We start from the raw sequence: 20,840 nt of genomic DNA, 5'->3' as shown, positions 1-20,840 counted from the left end.
TATGTTCCTTGAATGGCATGGCATGGAAGTCATGGAATTTGGTGCGAGGAGAGACACACTTAACCACATGTGGGCCTCAGCTCAGAGCTGGAAAGCGCAGAGGATTTGCAGGCATACTGGACTCATGGGCCCTCTCTCCTGCCTGCCCTTTCCCAGCCCCTCACGCCCTTCCCAGCTGTTCCTTCCCTCCTCCCAGGGACCCGGCTGTCACCCCTGCTTTAGTCACCCCTCACCACCTACATGCTGAGGGTCCCTGGGCCCCCAAATCCAGGTGCCAAGGGCTAGTAGAGGAGCAGGAAGGAACTAGGGTTCGGTGACTTCTTCATTGAAAGAGAGATGCAAATACTGTGGGGCGGGTGAGGGAGAGGGAGTGGGTGTCAAGGACAGAACAATCCTGGGGAGCAGGGCCTATAAGGTTTTCTATCCGATGAGGGGGCTGCCCCAATCCTTGCATCACACTCATCTCTGAGCTGGTCAGGGAGAGACAATGTGTGGGGCGAGGGCTGGGCTTTGTAGTGAGGGGCTCGTCTCCTCAGGGGCTCACTGGTGGCCCTGGCAGCCCGGCACTCCTGGCTGAGCCACCAGGGCCTTAGTGTGTGGTCACACTCCCCGCTGTGGGCAGAATGCGCAGATGGAGGGACTGAGCACACGGAGAGGGGATGCCACACCAAGGACCTGGGGTGGTGACCACCCTAACTGTCTTCCGTTGGAGTGGGAGCAGATAGAGGAGGGAAAGGAGAAAAGAGAAAGTAAACAAAACCCAAGGGAGGAGTTTCTCATGTCACACCAGCAGCAAGCAGCAGGCGAGGGCCAACAGTGCTAAGAAAGGCAAGCCTGCCCTTCCCAAAGATACCTTCTTCTTGGCCAGCAGCAAGTCCTGGTACGCATTCGACCGGAGGAAACGGGCGTAGCTGTCACTCTTCATCAGCTTGTAGATGTGCTCCTGGGGACGGAGGGGGCAGAGGGCACAAGAAGGAACGGTCAGCTGAGGCTGAAAGGGAAGTACCACCCAACCAGCCACTGTTTTCGGAAAGAAACAGACAGATCAAGGTATGCTTGTGTGCACCTAGGAAAACTTGCACCGTAGTCTTGTTTTGTTTTGTCCCACTCAGAAACACCAAGCAAAACATATCTTATCTCCTAGAATAAAAGATCCTTTGAGGATCATGTCCTGGGTGCCAAGTTAGGGCGCAGTATTACTTCATAACTAAACCACAGGCACTGGCAACAAGAAGGGACCAACTCCTGATGCACCCAACCACTCGAGTGAATCTTAGGGAATTACGATGAGTGAAAAGGCCCCAGAAGACTACGTACTGCACGGTTCCGTTGATGTAACATTCTTCAAATGACAAGTTGTAGAAACAGACAACAGATTAGTGGTTGCCGGAGGTTAGGGATGGCCGAATAAGGAGAACGGAGGGAGGTGTGGTTAAAAAGACAATGGGAAGGATTCTTGTGGTGGTGGAAGAGCTGGTATGTGGACACATCTTATACATGTGATGGAGTTGTACATAACCTAACACACACACATGATACACGAGGACAAGTAAAACTGGGAAATCTGGTAGAGTCCGTGGATGTGGCGATGTCCCTATCATGGCCGTGACATTGCGCTATAGTCCTGCAGGTGTTACTGCTCGGGGAAACCGGGCAAATGGTCTATCTCTGAATTCTTTCTTTCAACTGCATGTGAATCAAGCAGCATCTCAGAATAAAAAGTTTAATAAAACAAAAACACCATGTGCAACGATACGATTGGGTCAGTAGTGTATGTCAAGGCCACCATCTCATCCTGGAAGGTTGCCCTGGGAACCAGAGCATGGGGCACGTGGGCAGATAGGCCGGGCTTGAGGCTCCCATCCAGGAGGGCAGATGCTGTGGCACGCTGCCTTCCCTTCTCCCGGGCTCCTGGAGGTATTTACATTCTGGCCTTGGCAACAAATTTCACCCTTGACTTCCAGCTAATCCCTATTGCCTCCTGGTCCTTTCTGAAAAGATCTGTCCTCATGAAGGGCAGAGAAAGCCTGGTTCATTAAAAGAGGGAGTCTGTCCACTGAAAAAACGGTTACTTATCAGCCAAAATGGAATACAGCTCAGCTGCACGGGGAAGCCTGGCTGTTCCAAGAGAGGACCTGTGAGGAGGGAGGTGGGACGGTGAGGCAGAGGCTGGCCTGGTGAGCAAGGGTCTTCCCTGATGTCCACACATACCTCATCCTCTGAGGTTAAATCACAGCCCCAGTCCCGGGGAGAACGGAGAGCTGGCCAGTGAGGAAACAGTGCTCAGCTGAGCGCTGGACTGCTCATGAAGGACCTCTTCCTTGGGGAGTCTTCCCAGGGGAGGTGGGGGAAGGGAGGTACATTTTAGAGATACCTGGCGGCACTGCTGGCACATCCCAGGGAAGCTAGGGCATGACAAGGGCTCACCAAGACCCTCTCCCTCCCCACCGAAGAAGAAAGTGAAAGCTGAAAGCAAGAAACCCCTGCGCCACATGGGAATCCCTCTCCGCCCATCTTCAGCCGGACCCTAAGCAGGCCTGTTTTGGCATCAGCTTCATTCTTCCTCATATTTACAAAAGCAGGGTGCAACCCTACTAATGGGAATGAGCTCACTGCAAGGAGCCAAGCAAAATTAAATAGTGGCTTGGATCCGAGCCTACTTTGATAGTCCAGATGTGTTCTGATTTAATACATTTAGTGAGAACATGCCTCACCAAGTGTGTTTCTGCAAATTTCAGACAAAACTCCGGCCCACTCTCGTTTTAAGTTCCTCGAGGGAACAATATGTTTCTATCTCATCTATGCATAGCATCCAACCCGGGGTCAAATGTTAGTGGAACTCGCGTTGTTTCTTGGTTCGCTGAAATGCTTGTTTGAATCTAAGGTTCAGCAAGTTTGCAGGCTCGATACTTGTTTTGGTTTATGACCGGATCGATTCCTGCTCTCTGTAGGCAAGGGGAGTGGGGGGCAGACTCAGCTCCCAGGAAGTCCAGGGAGACCATCTCTCTTGGCCCATCCCTAATGGCCTCAGAGCCCAGACTGAGGGCCATCATGGTCTTTGTTTGCATTTTTTGTCTCTTTAAATGGTCCCAACATTTAAATCTTAGGCAAAAATGTTGACCCAGAGTAAAAATGACTCACTGTCTCCTTATTCTCGCCTCAGGCATCACTTCTGTCTGGCCAACATAGCCAGGTGGCTCCTGAGTCATCTGGAGAGGACCTGCGGGTCACGCCTGGACCTTCTCTACACCCCTGTCCGAGGCCACAGGCCCCTGCTTCTCGTTCTGACTTCTCACAGGAATTTGAATTCCCAGGTATGTCTCACAGAATACCTCGTTACCCCAGGAGCAGTAAGGAAGCCTCCCCTGGCCCAACCTTGCTGGCCTTGGCAAAGAGTTCCACCCCCAATCCAGTTAATTCCTCCAGCCTCATCACGGGCAGGAAAAGCCTAGATCATTAAAAGAACAGATATATCAATTAAAAAAGAGCAGGATAAAGCAGGTGCCTACACATTGAATCACAAAAATAGTCAGCAATTAGTTATTGAGCATCTAGTAGGTGCCAGGCACCTTGTCAGGCATCGATTACAACCTGAAAAGACAGACGAGGTCCCTGCTGCTGTAGAGCTTAGATTCTATTAGGCATGGCTGATGCATGAGGGTCATTGACTACTGCCGTTCAAGTTGCCTCAGACCCTAGACACTATTTAATTGTGCTTGGCTCCTTGCAGTGGGCCCATTCCCATCATTAGGGTTGCACCCTGCTTGTGTAAATATGGGGCATATTTGAGCTAAAGGCTACAAAGAAGTACAAGTAGAAAGTGTTGTGAATGGGTGTAAATGGACTGACCTACCCTGCCAGAGGTGGGGAATTCTTGTCTATCCACCAGAAGGGTCCTCATCAAGGCAGGAAGATCTTAGCAGATGGAAATGGAAACTGAGGACAGGACAGCGCAGTCTTGCTGCTGCATAGTTTGGTCAACCAGAGCAAAAGGGACAATCCAGGGGCAGGGAGGAGGGAGCAGCAGACAGTGGCGGTCTAATCCCTGGGAGGGGCGGTGATGGGGGCCAAAGGAGCAGTTTGGGCACCACTGCCACCCTCCCTGGGTCACATGTCCAACTGCAAAGCCAGAACCAAGATGGCAATGGTGTCATCAGAGAAGAAAGTAGAGAGTGAGAGCATGACCTGTTGAAGGTGGGTTGCATGCGCTGACCATACTCTGCCAGCCCTGTTGCTAGCCCTCGGCCATCACTAGGACAGTCTCCAATTACCCTATGAGGGAACAACCAACCAAAGCAACAGTAGCACATGCAGGGCATGGTCCGAGAGAAACAGAATCCAGAGACCTCTGCAGGTCTCCTGTGCCCCCTGCAGGGCGGTGACTGCAGGCCCCCCTGGTCTGGGCCTTCCTTTCCCACAGTCTACAGACCCAAGACTCCTCCACCCTCCTCTCCTCCCCCAAGCAAAGAAATGGAGCCTTTGATGTACCCAGTTATGGAACTCTGTTCCTTCCTCCTCGCCAGCTTTGTCTTGGAAACACAAAGACAGTAAACGGGCTGGGTGAATGGAGCCTGAGGTTTTTCTGGGAATAAGAATTAAGATAGGACTCAGGGTCTTTGGCCAGTTCCCAAATGCAATGAGTTTATCACTGCCAGGGACAGCAAGTGTACAAAGCTCTTGGCAGTGACCTCTATTGATTTATGGGGGGTTCTGGTTTGTTTCCCCTGCTCTGCAGACAACCAGTCTTAAAGGGAAATGTATATCCAGAATCTACAAAGAGCAAGAGAGCCACTGGTAAACCAGCCGGCCGCCTGCAAGAGAATTCCTGAGGAGCTAGAGGAAAAGGAGTTTGCTCTTTGCTTCTTCTTAGTCTTGTTTCTTTTCTTGTCTTTCTTTTTTTCCTGGTTGTAACTTTCTCTCTCCCTCCTTCCCTCTTCCCCCCTTCCTCCCTCTTTCTCCCTCTCTCTTTTCCTGAAAAAGAGATGACTGAGTTGACTGTGAAAAGCAGCACTACCAGGGCCCATATCTGTGGTCCTGGCGCAGGGGGAGGCACCCACTCCAGGGTGCGGATGGTTCTCCACAGATTGAGAAGTGGATGCTACAAGGCTCTAAGTCGTACTGACCTTCCTAACCGCATTTCTCAGGGTGGAGTCTCTTCTGCCCCCTCGTTTCCCTCCTTGGGCCCGGCCCTGGGACAGGGAGCTTGGGTCGTCTGGGCCGCTAAGGTGGAAGCAAACACAACTGGAATAGGTAGGGCCCACGACACACGTGGGAGCTGGAGGGAGCGAGCAGTGCGAGCTGTTTCAGAACCACCCCCTGGCACAAGCCGATGTTTTGACAGGACAGTACTCATTTGGAAATCTCCTTTATTTTTAGATAAAACACAATGACCCTCACAAGCCTTGGGAAGGTAATCAGACAAATGCCTGTGGCCTTGGGCCCCACGCTTGCTGGAGCAGCTGAACTGCCTAAAAACACCCTTATGTCTCCTCTTTGCTGCAGGTTCCTAAGGCACCTAGGATCTCATTCCCCAGGGGTGCAGACCTCTCAGCTGGAGCACTGCAAGGCTGCCAAGAGTCCTTCCTGTGATTTCAAGTGTCCTTTTCTCTTGCTTGCAGGTGTGTGTGCCTGATCTCTGCCCTCCATCCCCGAGCTTCACGGAACAACATGTGGACTTTGGGAGCTTCCGGGTCCTGTGTAGTCCCTTGCAGGGAGATGAGGCTGTGGGGCAGATGGGGTGTTGCTGTGTGGGGTAGTGGAAGGAGAGCTGGGCTGGTGGCCCAAAGCTTGGATTCAGGTCCTGACTCCACCCTCTTCCAGCCCTATCACACACATTCAACGAGGAAACACAAGTGCAAGCACAACAGAAACTATAACCATGTAAGGTAGTGACCATCACTGGCCTTCATGGTGTGGCTGTCCTTGCCAGAGGTGGCATGGGGATGAGACCACAGTCTGAAGACTCCTGGGGGAGGAGGGAATGGGAGCAGAGTCCAGCTATATTATTTTAGTCGCCTTTGTCGTTTGCTCTGAATCATTGATTAGGTTTAAACAAACCATTTTACAGACGAGGACAGGAAAACTCTAAAGGGTTAAGTGACTTGCTCAAGGGCAGAGTTAGAATGTGAGCCCTGAACTGTATGACCCCAAAGCTCACACTCCCCTTACACCCTGGTGCTCCTCACTGCCCTTGAGCTGGGGTTTCAAGAGCAGTTAGTGTTGCAGGGCTGAGACAAAGTCCCCGGTGTGTGGTCAGCGGAAATGTTCAGGGCCCCCCTTGGGTCCTAATCTGAGTCATCCTAGTAGCAGATGCAGCCACTGCTCACCATTCACTGCCCCATTGTCAGTGATGGCAGCGGACAGGTCCCCCAGGGTGACACAGGCTCTGGTTTCTCACCTCTCGGGTTGTGTAGAACTTGTCTCTCATACCAGAAGGAAGGCCCCAGCCTGGCAAAGTTCTGAGGGCTCCCTGGGGCCCTTGGGAAGTCCTAAGTAGCAAGTCTATATCAAAGAAATTTACCTAGAAGATCCCTGAGTCTCACCTTTCAAGAGACCCTTGAATATCTTCCACCAAAGGTCTTTAGACCTTCGGCATGGTGAGCTGAAGCCTAAGGAAAATGAACATTTTTTCAACACGGGCCCTGCGGGAGGACAGAGGGTGGCGCTGCACAGGGTCAGGACTCGACCTGGACCTTGAGTGAGTGTCTATTTAATAAACACAGAAGAGATGATAGAAAAGACTCCACGGCCATGGGGACACGCACTTGAGTCTAAGACAGTAGCTGCTCGTCCTCACGGATGCAGCTGTGGATGACAACCCTAGGATCACGTGGATCGTAAATGAGAAGCCCCCATTTGGATTTCTTTATCCTTCTAAGCAGGACATGGGGGCCCATTTCCACGCGCTGCAGTGATCTAGCTGTACGAGAGTGTGAGAGTAAATGAGCATTTGCCTCTGATCAAAGGGCACAGTATATTGATGCAGTTCAACTTCTGTTCTTAGATAAGAGTGGCTTCAAAGACAGCTTTGCATGTTGCCTTTTACCCACCCAGGTACTAGGGGTGTTAACTTCGGCGTTTTTCATTTCCTTTTCAAGGTCATGGGGCTTGGTGCAAGAAACTCTGCTCTGAAGGCTCAGCAAGGACATTGTGGAATTTAGTTCTCTGGTGCCTTCTCTCCAGAGACTACCAGTTTGTGTGCTGGTAAACAGAACCCAACCACAAACAACTGATTTGTTCTTTTAAAATGCTTCCCTCCCTCTGCGGTTCCTCTCCCCTAAATAAAACCACCCACAGGGTGAAAGGAGTAACTTCTGGAGCAAGCAGAGCCAGGGCATTCCTTGTTAAACTATGTCTGGCATGGGAAGTCTGCCAGGAAATGCCCTCCAATCAAGGATTAATATCAGGAAACTTGGTGCAGTCTTGTGATACCGGCACACAATGCCACCCCCTCCACCACTGGGGCAAAGATGAACAGCTGTCACCCGGCTAGGAGACCTAACTGAGGGTGAACATAAACATGTGCTCCACGGGGCTCTGGTGTTGAAACAATGCAAATGTTAGAAGCCTTGCCTTCCTTAACCAAGTTGCCTTTAAATATCTAAGTTTAGGTGATGATAAAACCAGTGGACTAACGGTTTCTTGTCTCCTCCAGGTGGGTATAGACCTGGGGGTGTATTTCCAGCTCTTGTGTTACCCTGACTTCATTTTGGCCTGTGAGGTTGCTTTTTTGGTCATTCTACACACACACGATGGCCAAGCGGAGTTTTGGTAACTTAGACTGAAGTCCGCTTAAGGGGGGGCGGGGCCCTCCTATGTGTCTGTGTATCCCCAGAGTCCAGAACATCTGGACCTTATGGTTATTCCAAATTTTGCTGAATTGGCGTATGGTAGAAATTTAATTTAACCAGTATTTATTGATCACCTGTATGTGCTCCCTGAGGTTGTTTGGCAAGATTTTTCAAAGTGAAAAGCCAAGGGACAACTTGCCCCCACCCCTCTTAATGATAGGTAGAGCTGAGAGTCACGTTGAGCTGAGCTGTCAAGGAAATATATTTTAAAAGCCTAGCCATGTGCAGAGCACTGCTTTAGTGTTGTAGGGGCTTACAAAAGGAAAAGAAGACCAAATGCCTACTCCCATCAAAGAACTTTTCTATCTAGAGGTGCTAGAGGTTTAGACACTGCAGATACAGGGTGCAGTGGGGCATCTCAGCATCTACTGTGGGTCAGGAAAATTGTGGGGCTTGGTTAGCTAAGAAGCCTATGTGAGAACCTTCAGGGAACAAAGCCAATGAGCTGGATTGGTCCACCCTATTCAACTGTCAATCAATTTGATGAACAGATTTCCAATCCAATCCAATCCAATCCAATCCAATCTCAATGAAGTGTTTTCTTAGGCCTGTTTTGTTTTGTTTGTAAAGAATGATGTGCTCTTAGACAAGCTCTGCCTAGTGGCAAAAAGCCATCGGGACCTTCTGTTTCCTTTGCAATTTCTCTTCGTAGCCCATAGGTCAAGGTCTCCCAACTTGAATGGGAGAATGGATGTTCAGGAAATGGATAGAGGGGGAGAGAGACAAGTTGAATGGACCCAGTGATACAGTACTTGCAGCATCCTTGGATACCCTGAGACTTAAATTGAAGCGAGGTGGCCATGGCACCAGCCAGCTTCTCCCTCCTGTAGCTGGTGGAGGCTCTGGAAAGAGGTGAATGCCCTGCGAGGAAGCCCTAGGTTCCCAGTGCTCCCTGTGGTTTCAGTCTGTCCCCCCAAACCCACCAGCAACACTGTCTTTTGGCTCCAGCTCACTCTGCCCACCACCATCTGACTCCAAAGTCTTCACAGCTTTCCCACTGTCTTCAAGGTGAAAAGTGCGTATTTCTAGGATGATCACACTCCAGGCCCCACACATTTGGCTCCTATATACTTTTCTGCATTTCCCTCCCTCTCCACCCCCTACCAAGAGCTTTCAAGAGCAGGCTTCTTCTGGGAGGATTTTTTTGGATCTAGCTTGGAATTGTGAGATCTCAGGGAATACTAAAGCCATTCAGTTTTGTAAGTACACATGCACACATATCTAGCACTTTTACTTATTCAAAGAATTTTCAGGGCTATTAGCTCCTCTGATTTCTCAAAAACCCTTAGCAGTCGTGAAGAGAAGACACCACCCCCATTTTACAGATGAGGAAACTAAGGTACGAAGGCAAAGATCTTTCCCTGAGGCCACATAGCAAGTGGGTGGCCATGCAGGTCCTCTGATGCTCCACAGTTGAGAATAGAGATTCCAATCACTGGCATAGAGAACTGAGTCCTTTAAAAAAATCATGGCCCATTTTTCCTTTTTTCTCCCCTCACAAGACTAAATCTGTGAAATTGGAACAACACAGCACACAGCTGAGGGCTCTGGTCACAGCCCACAGGCCTTTATGGAAGATTTGGTCTTGGCCCAAATTTTCAGAAAAGCCAAATGGATCAGCAAAACACAAGTGCAAATGCTGGGCTCATGCTGACAGGGTAGCTTGTGCAATATTTCCACAGGAAGCAAACACAGGCAATTAACTTGGCTGTAACAATGCATGCGGTCAGATAAAGCAAATCCTCAGACAGAGCCTGAACCCCAGCCCCAGTCCCCAGTTTCAAATGAGTCCATAAATCTGGCTGGGCCTTCCTCTGGCTACTGACCCCTAATAATAGGGCACATGCTCACACTTCTGTCGGCATTCTGACCAAAGCAGGGGGCCTCCGAGAACTGATGGGATCAGCTGAGGAAGCCACCCAGAGCTCCTGATCAAGATGCAGGGGGGACTTAGGTGTCACCATGCCCACTTTGCAGATGGGCAAACTGAGAAGGGCAAGCTGGAAAGACTTAAATGTATACTCCTAGACAAAGCGTATGGCGGAAACACCGCCCAAGCCTGGTCCTCGGGTCTGGGCCCTTCTCTGTGGACCAGAGTTTCTCCAGCTCCCAGCATAACAGCCAAGCCCTCAACACCAACCACCCAGGGGCAGTGCATTCTGAACAGCAGACCCTTGGCCAGCAAGTTGGGACATCTGGGGGCAAGTCCTGGCTGGTCAGGGGTTGCTAAGGATTTTTAACCTCCTTTCCTTATCTGGAAACTTCGGAATCACAGCTGTGTAGCTGGTGCTGGTGGCAATGCTGGCGAGGAAGGGGAAGGCAGTGGGGGTGTCATGGGACTGGCTGGCACCTCCTAGGTACTCTCTGTACCTCTCAGCCCTTTGCAGGTTGGTGTGTTGCGGTCAACACACTAGGATGAAGTCTAGTAGTCTGCTCTCCCCTGTAAACTGAAGACCAGCCACTCCCAACCCTTGATCTTTGATCTTTTCGGATTTCTCAAAGTGATTCAATGGTTTTCACGCACAGGGGTCTTCAACTGAGGCTTGATGCTCAAATCCAGCCCGGTGACTATTTGTTAAGAAGTCCCATGAGCTAAGAACGATTTTTTGCATGTTTAAATGGCTAAAAAGAATCAAAAGAAGAATAATATCTGATGAAAAATTATATAAAATTGAACTGTGTCCATAAATAAAGTTTTTTTGGGGGGTATGGTCACGCTCACTCCTTTGTATTACTTACATTGTTATGTTGTCACTGCGTGGCTGTTTCTGTAAGGCAGAGTGGAGCAGCAGTAGCGACACAGGCCGTATCACCCACAAAGGCTAAAATTTACACTCCCTGGCCCCTCACAGAGAAAGTTTCATCTTTAACCAACACCCCTGGTTTAGTGTGAAACGCAGGCTACAGAATCAGCCTATTTGCATAATCACCCTGTACACTCAAATTGAGAAGGAAAATACACTAACATAGGGGTTATCTCTGGGAGCTAAGGTTACATGCAATTATTTGATTTTTTTTCACCAAATATGCTTAACATAAGAGTATAAAAATATTACCATCAGGAAAATAAAATAGTAAATATTTGTCCTAGCCTACACTGTGGGCCAGACGCTTAGTTGTTGACATGGTTCGCTTCACCTAATTCCCTCTCCATCCCTCTGCATAGGCATCTCTGTTCTACTGGTGAGGAAAGGAAGGCTCTTTTGGAGAGGTAAGAACTTGCCCAGGGTCACGCCACTAGTCAGAAGCACTTTGTACATTTATGGTGGAAACACACAAACAGAAGGGAACAGGCTGAAACCAGAAATTGGTTTAGAAAGAGCATTTTGTTTGCATTCATAGGGGACCAATTTTAACAGAGGATGAGGAACTTAGAGATGCTTAGGGTATCCTCAAGAAGAAGGTATAACGTGTGTATTTGGAAGTACCTGAGAAATGGCAGAGCACTACGCCAATGAGGCTGTGTCTTCAGAAACTTGTCATGGCACAACCTGCCAGCTTCCCAAGATTCCTCATCAAATCCTTCTTGAGTTAGAAACAGCATACATGTCAAGAACAGAATTGATCAAACTGTGGTTGTTCCACGCAATGGAAGTTATGCGGCAGTTAAAGAACCTGGCAAGAATAATATTGCTGCTGCTGGTGTTGGCAGTATGTGAGACTGCTGTGTGGAAAAGCAGGATAAAGCTAATGAGCAATGATGTAAGATACGAATGCTATGTCATCCACGGCATCTTTGAGAACCAGGATTCTCTGCATAGAGAAAGGAGGTGCAGATGTAAGAAAGGAGAGATTTAAAAAAATCCTCTGGAGTTTTCAATTTGAATAGAAAGTATCAGTCTGATCACAGGATGTATATTCTCACCACAAACAACAACCACGTATTTCTCAGCTCTGTCTGCTAAAGAGGCCCAGAAGTGATGACCAACTCAGAAACAAAGAGCATCCCCAAGTGCCCAGATTATGGTCTCTAAATACCATTTCCCTCTTAGGGAAACCAAGAATCCTTGGAGGAATGGCTGATTCCAGGTCTGGGGCAGGGCCTGGAATATCTTTTCTTCCTTGTTATTTGGATGACATCAGACTTTTAAGGTCATGTGAGAAGGAACCAACTGGCCCGAGACGGCACAATTCAACCATCAATAAATAAAATAAACAAAATGGGTTAAAACACACCAACTATGTTTAACTCTAGGAGTTTAAAAAGTTTAAAAACACAATAAAAAGTCCTAATTGGCTACCATTGGACAATGATAGTGAACCACTTATTATCTTGAAAATTGGCAAAGAAAGGGAAAGAATCAAACATTTATCCTATTTTCCCTATATCACTAGGTCACCAAATGATAGAGGTATTTGATTATTTGTATTTCAGCTAACAAAAGAAGAATGATAGGATTAGCACACCACCATTTTATAGCTCCTAATTAGCTAGTGGCTATAAGCAATAAACACCAGCGGCTGCTAATACCACAAAGAGCAGAGGCCACTAGGCACGGTGATCTCACAAAAGAGCACAGTCCAATCTCAGATGGTAGTTTTGCCCACAAAAATCAAGAGTAAGTATGATTAAATATCTAAATCAAACCACTAATTTATAGGAAATACAGATGGTAGAAGAACATGTTAAATAGAGCCACGGGGCTACACTCAGGAAAATCCAGACTGTGAGAAGCCCTACGTCACAAAGAATCCAATTTCTTTGTCAAATACATTGCAAGGCAGCCGGGAGAGGAGGAGGGGGAAGTAAAAGAAACCCGTAGATTAAGAAGCACTTACAAGACACATTGATCTACTGGAATGCGTGGCCGGCCCTTATTTGAATTCTGATTGTAAGTAAGGGTTAAATGCAGGCATTTCTGGAACTACTAGAAATTCAAACACTTGCCTGACTTCTGATATTAAGAGATTATTGCTGATTTGTTAAGATATGATCATGGTATTGTGGCAGCGCAACGAAATGGTCAGTTTCTTTTTGAGATACATACCTAAGTATTTACAGATAAAATTATCTAATGCCTCGGCTTGTATATCTGAAAATACATATTTTATATATATAAGCAAATATAGAAAACTATAGTTACATATATATAGATATATATTTAAATTTGCTTAGCCCAGTGGTAGGTGCAAAAGCAAGGGGAGCACAGAGAGAGAGAGATCAGTGTTGTACTGATGCCCACTGAGGCTGAGAGAGGGTCTGTACGGACTTGTTGCTCTGCTCTTTCCATTTTCTGACATTTACACATTTCATAACAAAACGTTAAAATAAATCCTTCCCAATGTCATGCTCCGAGAGCTAACACCAGGCTTAGCGTATCACAGTTCCGACCAGGACCCCTTTCCTAACGGTTCAGGAACCATGAGGAGTTGGGCTTTCTGCTTTGGGCCACTCACCTACGGAGTTTCTGCACGCCTCTCCTTTGGGACATGTGCTCAGGAGCACACTCACGTACACACCCAAAAATCTACCAGCAAAAAAAGATTTCTCATGACAAATATTTTGCTGTGAAGCTGAAAAGGGTGTGAGGGGCTGGCGCAAGACACTGAACTCCACAGAGCTTCCAGATCTTTCTTGTATGGCCACTCAGTGGAGTTCGTGACCAGGGTGAAAGGAAAGATGGCTAATAGTGTGGAGGTTGGTGGGTGTGTCCATCCTGAGGTTCTAAGCAAATGGCAAGGCCAATCCAGATGACAAGGGACACTGGTTGTGTTTTCATGCCACTGTTTGCATCAGTGCCTCTGAGTTTCCTAAATTAGATAACACAGTAGTCCCCTTGCCCATATGGACGGGGGGCGGGGAGGTATGTGTTCCAAGACCCCTAGCGGATGTCTGCAACCATGTAAAGAACACATCCTAGTCAACTTCTTCAGCTCGGTTGGAAATACAGCAGCAGCTTCTTCATCTGCAGATGTGGCCTCTCCAGGTAGTTTTTATATTTTTCAGCCCAAACCTATTCCTGAATTTGTGTTAGCATCCCTTACCTGCAGCAAATGGCTTGGTGTCACTCGTTTCGGGGGATCCCTTTCTGAAGTCTTAGTATAGACTCATGCTTTCTGGTGCAACAGGTTGCCATCCATTGGGACATGTTTTCTGTTCATGTCCCACCCACAAATGTGATGCCTTTTCCACCTTAACTAAGCACTCATCATGCACTGTGGTTGTAAATTTTGCAGCTAGAGGTGCAACAGCAAAATGAGCGTGAATTTCTTTTTCCTTCTCCACAATTTCACGGATGGAAGATTCATTCTTACTGTAGATCTTAGCAACCTCAGCACACTATGTTTTTTCTTCCCTTATTAAGTGGAGAACTTTTACCTTTTTCCTTAAAGGAGTCACCTTGTGGCTTCTCTTTGGCATAGCTGAATTGCCAACATCACAACTCTTGCACTTTGGGGCCATTATTAAGTAAAATAAGGGTGACTTGAACAAAAGCACTGTGATACCATGACAGTCTATCTGATAACCGAGGACAGCTACTCAGTGACTAATGAATGGGGAGTGTCTGTAGCAAGGATACACCGAACAAAGGGATGAATCATGTCCTAGGTTGGGGAGGGGGGTGGGGTGGCATGAGATTTCATCGTGCTTCTTAGAACAGTGCACAATTTAAAACTTAGGAATTGTTGCCTTGCTGGTGTGGCTCAGTGCGTTGGGCATTGTCCCGCAAACAGACAGATTGCCAGTTCAAGTCCTGGTCAGGAAACATGCCTGGGTTGCAGGCCAGGTCTCCAGAGAGGGATGTGCGAGAGGCAACATCTCTTTCTTCCTCCCTTCCCTCTCTCTAAAAACAAATAAATAAAGACTTTTTTAAAAAGCTTATGAATTGTTGATTTTTGAGATTTCCCATTGAATATTTTCAGACTGCAGCTGACCGAGGGTAAGTGACACTGCGGAAAGTGGAACTGAAGACAAGGGGGACCGCTGTATGTGGTTGCCGTTTGGGGAGCACCTTGATATTCCAGGCCTTGTGCAATGTGATATGATACTGCAAAGAATGGCAAAAGCCCCTGCCTCTAGGAGATTACAGCCCAGTGCGGGGAAGGGGGGAGGGATAACAAGGAAATGGGTAATTTCGCAAAATTTCACCAGTGGAGGAAGTGCCTCAAAGGGGACAGCACCAGGGTTTAAGGAAGCCCCCAGGAGGGACCCCTAACTCTGTGGCACAATTAGGGCACAGCTGCCAGTGAGGCTGGTGAGATAAACAGAAGCCACACAATCCACCCTAAAGTGCAAGTGAGGGCTGAGAGGTGCCATTCGAACATTAAATGTCAAATCGGTGTCTTACTTCCTGGTCTCTAACTTTGATTTCCTCCTACCATCCTGCAGCCGGGGACAGGGCAGACGGGTTTGCTCTATCTCCTCAGCTCTCTCGATTTCTCTCACCTGCCGGGTCCCGTGGAGAACGCGAGCAGTTTGCCCTCCCATGGCCATTACAGGAGTCCCCGCCTTCTCTGCGGTTTTACTTTCCGAGGTTTTGTTACCCGTGGTCAGCCATGGTCCGAAAGTGTTAAATGGGAAATTCCAGAAATAAACAGCTCATAGGTGTTACAGTGTCACTGTCCTGAGCAGTGTGATGAGATCTTGCTCTGTCTCTCTCCCTGCCACCTGGGGCATGAGTCATCCCTTTGTCCATCATCTCCATGCGGTAGACCTAGCTCCCTGCCTGGGAGCCACTCGGTGGCTGTGTTGGTTATCAGGTCGGCTGTCCTGGCCCTACAGTGCTCACCTGTGCACAAGTCACCCTTATTTTACTTAATAATGGCCCTAAAGCGAAAGAGTGGTGATGCTGGTGATTTGGACATGCCAAAGAGAAGCTGCAAAGCGTTTCCTTTAAAGGAAGGGGTGAAATTCCTCACCTTAGAAGTGAAGAAAAAGGTTGTTGTGCTGAGGTTGCTAAGATCTGCAGTAAGAATGAATCTTCTCTCATGAAATTATGAAGAAGAAAACAGAAATTCGGGCTTGTTTGGCTGTTGCACCTCAAGCTGTGTGTGAAAGGTGCGGCCACAGAGCGCAAGCAGTGCTTAGTTAAGATGGAAAAGGCATTCAGTCTGTCGGTGGAGCACCAACAGAAGATGTGCACCAGACTATGGCAACGTGCTGAGCCAAGGCAAAGACTTCTGCAAAGAACCCTCTATTGTACAAGTGACACCAAGCCATTTGCTGCAAGTAAGGGACGGTCACACAGATTCAGTAACAGGTTGGACTGAGAAACATAAAACTTGCTGGAGAGAGAGAGAGAGCTCGCATAAGCACACATTCTCATGACTTTTAGTATAGTATATTGTTAGAATTTTTCTGTTTTATTATTGTTATTTTTGTTGACCTCTTACTGTGTCTCATTTATAAATTGAACGTTATCATAGGTATGTGTGTATAGGAAAAGACACAGTATATATAGGATTTGCTCCTGTCTGTGGTTTCAGGCATCCCCTGGGGGTCTTGGGGGCCTTTACGGTAAAGGGGGATTACTGTAGTTGGAAATAGACTCAGTGTAGGGTGGTGGTTATGAGGGTGGGCTTCATGGTTAGATGTGGACCTGACCCACGGCCCTGTCAGCTCTGCACCCATGTAGATGATGTTGTGTTATAGATTCCACTACTGACTTACTATGGGACTTCAGAGTTTGTAAAACACTGAGGTTTTCCTGGGAAAGATAATGCATATAATTGTACTTTTCTATGTAATAACGTAATTAGTCTAGGAAAACAATACTCCCGGAATTTCATCATGCACCTACCTGGAATGGTTCCCACTGATGCCCTTATAAATAATAAAACCTGGAATTTTAACTATACGCAAGGCCTTGAACTTGTGTTGCAGGGTGGGGTGGTAGAGTGGACAAATGAACATGTTCTGATAGAACCGTTCAAGCAGTTAAGCAAACCTGGGCGTCTTCGAATGTGTATCTCCCTCCGTCCTTGACGTTTTGACTGGTTATCTCGTAGCTGTGAGAATCCAGGTTGATGGCACTTGGGGCCCCTGGAGACAGGAACTCTTGCCAGATTTCTTCCACCCTCTTGGCCACATCCTGTAGGGGTTGTTTCTTGAGATCTTGGACAGCCAACCAGAACCTGCGTGGAAGTATAAAGACAGTCGGTTTCGGGGGACTTAGTGTCTGGACTCTGCTGGACATGGTCCCAGAACTGGCTTCCCAGGAGACCCATTCTGCTGCATCCTCCAGCCTTCCCTGCTGTGTCTGCTCAGGTGACAAAGACTGTAGGCACAGCCGAAAACACAAGTGGCGCTCCGCTCTCGTGGAGAACCGACAAGTAGTGCACGTTGGAAGGTCACTGTGCTTCTGATCACCAGGAAGAGATCTCTCTCCTTCTACGTGAGGGTCTCTCAGCCACAGCACTATTGCCATTTGGGCTGGATAAGTTTTTATTGTGGAGCCTGCCTTGTGCATCTAGGATGTTTAGCAGCAACCTTGGCCTCGACCCACCAGGCACCAGTGAGTGGCAACCCCTCTCCAAGTAGTGACAACCCACAATGTTTCCAGACATGGGCAAGTGTCCCCTGGGAGGTGCGACCAGCCCTGGCTGAGGACCACTGCTGCACAGAGACGTCATGACACAGACAAAGGTGAGTCCCTTTGTCATATCTGGTTGGGATCAGTGTGAGGCGTCAAAAGGAAAGAAAGAGCACAGAAACAGAGAGAACTTGGAATCACAAAGAACACCTGAGCGGGAAGGACCTAGCTATTCATGTTGCAGATGAGTTGATTCCCGGCACCAGAGTCCGGCACGGTGTTTGCGTGTGGCTGGCACTCAATAAAGGGCTGTGGATCGAGGATGAGCTCATTTGCAATAAAGCTGAAGGGGCATCCGCGGGGAACCTCTGCCAAAAGATTCCCCAGAAGTGCCGGAGAGAAAACCCTCCTGTTCACGTCCATGTCTGCGCGCCATAAATCCCTCTGTGTCAGCGCGGCAGCAGCCTTCGGGGGAGCTGGGCGCGAGCTTTTTCCTGCTGGAGCAGCAGCGACCAGAGCCCAAGCTCAGACCGCACGCAGCTCCTCAGGTCCTGAGGGCGGCTTCCAAGGCAGCCGTGGGGAGGGCTTTCAGCAGGGCCCCGGTGTGGGCGGTGCACTCTGTGCCCGGTGAACAGGACGGCCAGTTTCCCCACCAGTGAGACACGGGGACAGCCCCTGGCCCTTCCCCACAGGATTCCCACAGCCACGGGAATCACACAGTCAAGTCAACGAAAGGGCAGAGATGAGAGAACCTGAAACACAACATGGTGGAAAGTGCTTTCAGTCTGTCATCGAATTTCACCCAAAGTAAGATGTACTTGTTGTTTTTTAAAAGGTTAAGCATGTTTTTTCTGTTGCTGTTCAGAGACCTGTCTTTGAAGCCAAGTGTGTGGCCCAAAGGCACCACTTAGTGGCCAACTGAGGTAATGCAGCTCCATTTCCACAGGCAGAAGACAGGTGCATGCATGTGTGCATGTGTGCATGTGTGCACGGGGGAGGGGGGGCTCCAACTCTCTCCCCTGGTGTGCCATCTGGGATTCTAATAACCTCCTTGAAGAAACTGTCATGGTTCCCTCAGTGATTTTGAAGAGCATGAGTTGAAGGCAGAAGAGACTTAATAACTTCCCTGAGCCGAGAGAGACAAGGAAGCCCAGTTTTGTCCCCATCCTGGCTATGCCGCTGTCTAGGGATTGCGTCTTTCCAGGCATCTCCTTCCTGTAAAATGGATGCGGAGTGGATGGAGGGACATGCGACGTGCTTTTGAAGAACTTCCCGTCCAGGTGTAAGTCGGAAACGCTCAGGTTCGGTGAAACAATGGGCATGCGGAGTGAGAAGGAAGTGGAGGAGGAAGAGGAAGAGAAGGGGAGGGGGCAGGGGAGGGATGACATCCCCTGACAGTAGTTTCCTCTCTCTGCACACATGGAGACCCTCTCGGCCTCCTGTGTACTTTGGAGATGACCTGTGTCATCCCTCTCGGGTGACAGCAAAAATGCCGTCACAACAGCATTCGGACATCCCCCATGTGCTCACCACCACTGGCTTTGAAGAAGCTTTGTGTCAATTTGAGATTCAGAGCAGCCTTTGGTGTGTGTGTGCTGCTTGTGAGCCCTCGGGCCTGAGCTGGGGCCCTGAGCCGGGCCGCCGGCCGCCCGGTCACAGCCTCCCTGAAAGAGCCCTGGAAGCTCGCCTCTGCATGTTTACCAACGGCTGGGAGGCCCACGGGGGCTCGTGCAGCTTCTGTCCTTATCAGAAGCCTGCAGGTATCTCTGCTCCGGGAGGACGCCAGCAGGGAGGAGGCTGCCGGCGGCGGTGGCGGCAAAGCCAGCCATCCTGCACTAAGCCTCCGTGGCGGGCAGCAGAAGGGCTGCTGTGACTGGCAGTCCGCACGGGCGCCCTGGTATCAGGGAGACCACCTGTCCTGACTGGCCCGAGTCATCAGAGCGCAGGCAGGCCGCCCGTGTGCCCGCATGTGACCAGTGTCCATGGCTCAGGAATGCAGGCCGGACGGCGGGCGTTGGGGGAGGGAGCCTGGGCTCCACACCACTGGGCCGAGCAGCGGTGGACTGGACTTGCTGGCTCCCGCAGCAGCGCGATGCCGATGAGCTCATGACTGGCTGGAACAGGGGAAAGCACTCTCAAGCCTGCCAGGAGGTCTGGGCAGCCCCTCCGTTCCTAGCTCACACAGCCTTTCATAAACTAGGGTTTTCACGGGTTAGAAAAATCCAGCTTTTAGTTTGTTTGCAGAGAAATAGCGAACTCCACGCAAAAGGAAGGCTTTCTGTGCCCTCTGCTGGCCACGGAGACTCAGGAACAAGGGGTCCAACTTGGGCTCCGTGTGTTTGGGCCCATCTGCGAGGCCGCCAGCACCACACCACGGAAACTGAGTTATGGGCCACGGGCCGTGGCTGAAATGCCACAGACTGTCACAGTGCTGCATGAGGCACCTTTGTCCCAATTAATCTTGTGTTTGGTTAGTGGCGAATCCCACCAGGCCTGGTGAACCTTTCGAGGTCTTCCAGGACTCGGGGCCCCCGTCAGAGAGGGGTGGCTCTCCACGCAAACCTGGCAACTCCCCTGTGCTGTGTTTAATTGCTTCTCCCCTCAGCTGACACTCTGCGGAACCAGGATAATCAATCTGCAGGTTAGAAGAACAACCCCGTTCCCTCTGGAGGCGGCACAGCTCATAAAAAATGTACGGGGGATGCTCGTAGCTGCGGGTTTTGATTTTTAACTCGTGCCCTGCTGTGTGGCAGAAGCCGTGGAGCTGGGGAGATCAAAGATCTGCGCAGGAGAGGTGGAGAAGGGCAAAGGTGGCAGGGGCCTCCCCTCATCCTTCTGGGAACATGCGCAGGGAAGGGAGAAGAGCAACGTCAGATAACTCACTGGAAGTCCCCGCTTCAGGACCGGGAGGCACCCACCTTGGGGAGGAGAGGCCACCTGCCTTCCAAAGGCCCCAAGCACACAGTTATCTCTGGGGGCCACTCAGTTCAAACAGACCCTGGGCTCAGCTCCTGGTGCCACAGAGAGTGTGCTGTCACATACTGTGCCATTTGCAACAAAATGCGCTGGTCTTCCCGCCACGGGCCCTGGAAATGATGCCTCTCCCTCGGCTCACAGGCTCACTCCCCAAGAAGTGGCCAGAGGGGACTTCAGCTTACACTGGAGTACCATAGACATCTTTCCTTAAAGGAGCCTGGGTGACTGTTTGCTGTTGTGACAGCCATTCTTGTGTCTCTTTGGAGCTCCTCTGTTCTCCATTCTGAAGCTCTGATATAAATTCGACCATGTGGCCACTCAGCTGGCACTCCAGGTGCGGTGCAAAGATATAAGGATCTTAGTTCCCTCTCGCTGGAGAGATGAAGGGGGCACAGGGAGACTGACTCGCGGAGGCTCTTTGCCCTGCATCCAGCTGAGTTCTGGTCAGTCTCTCTCTCTCTTTTCCTTCCACGCTCCAGTGCCAGGTGCCTGGGATCTTGACCAAGCCTGGGGAGAAGGCACGACCCCAGCATGGCCAACA

At 49.5% G+C, this 20,840-nt stretch overlaps 1 protein-coding gene across 11 annotated transcripts in view; it reads right to left on the bottom strand.

Annotated features, from left to right (window-relative positions):
* The window catches only part of RGS6 (regulator of G protein signaling 6), a 499,587-nt gene that overhangs the window by 28,416 nt on the left and 450,331 nt on the right, over nt 1–20,840 (bottom strand). For all 11 annotated transcript variants that reach the window (XM_036011726.1, XM_036011712.1, XM_036011731.1 and 8 more), the window contains 2 exons: nt 16,739–16,925; nt 854–943 (listed from right to left, as the gene is read on the bottom strand). In XM_036011726.1, the coding sequence (XP_035867619.1) occupies nt 854–943; nt 16,739–16,925 (277 nt within the window). The remainder of the gene's footprint in view (nt 1–853; nt 944–16,738; nt 16,926–20,840) is intronic.

The sequence above is a fragment of the Phyllostomus discolor genome, chromosome 1 (genome assembly GCF_004126475.2).
Source record: "Phyllostomus discolor isolate MPI-MPIP mPhyDis1 chromosome 1, mPhyDis1.pri.v3, whole genome shotgun sequence".
Lineage (NCBI taxonomy): Eukaryota > Metazoa > Chordata > Mammalia > Chiroptera > Phyllostomidae > Phyllostomus > Phyllostomus discolor.
The sequence above is the reverse complement of the archived record's forward strand: the minus strand, read 5'-3'. Positions and strand labels throughout refer to the sequence as shown.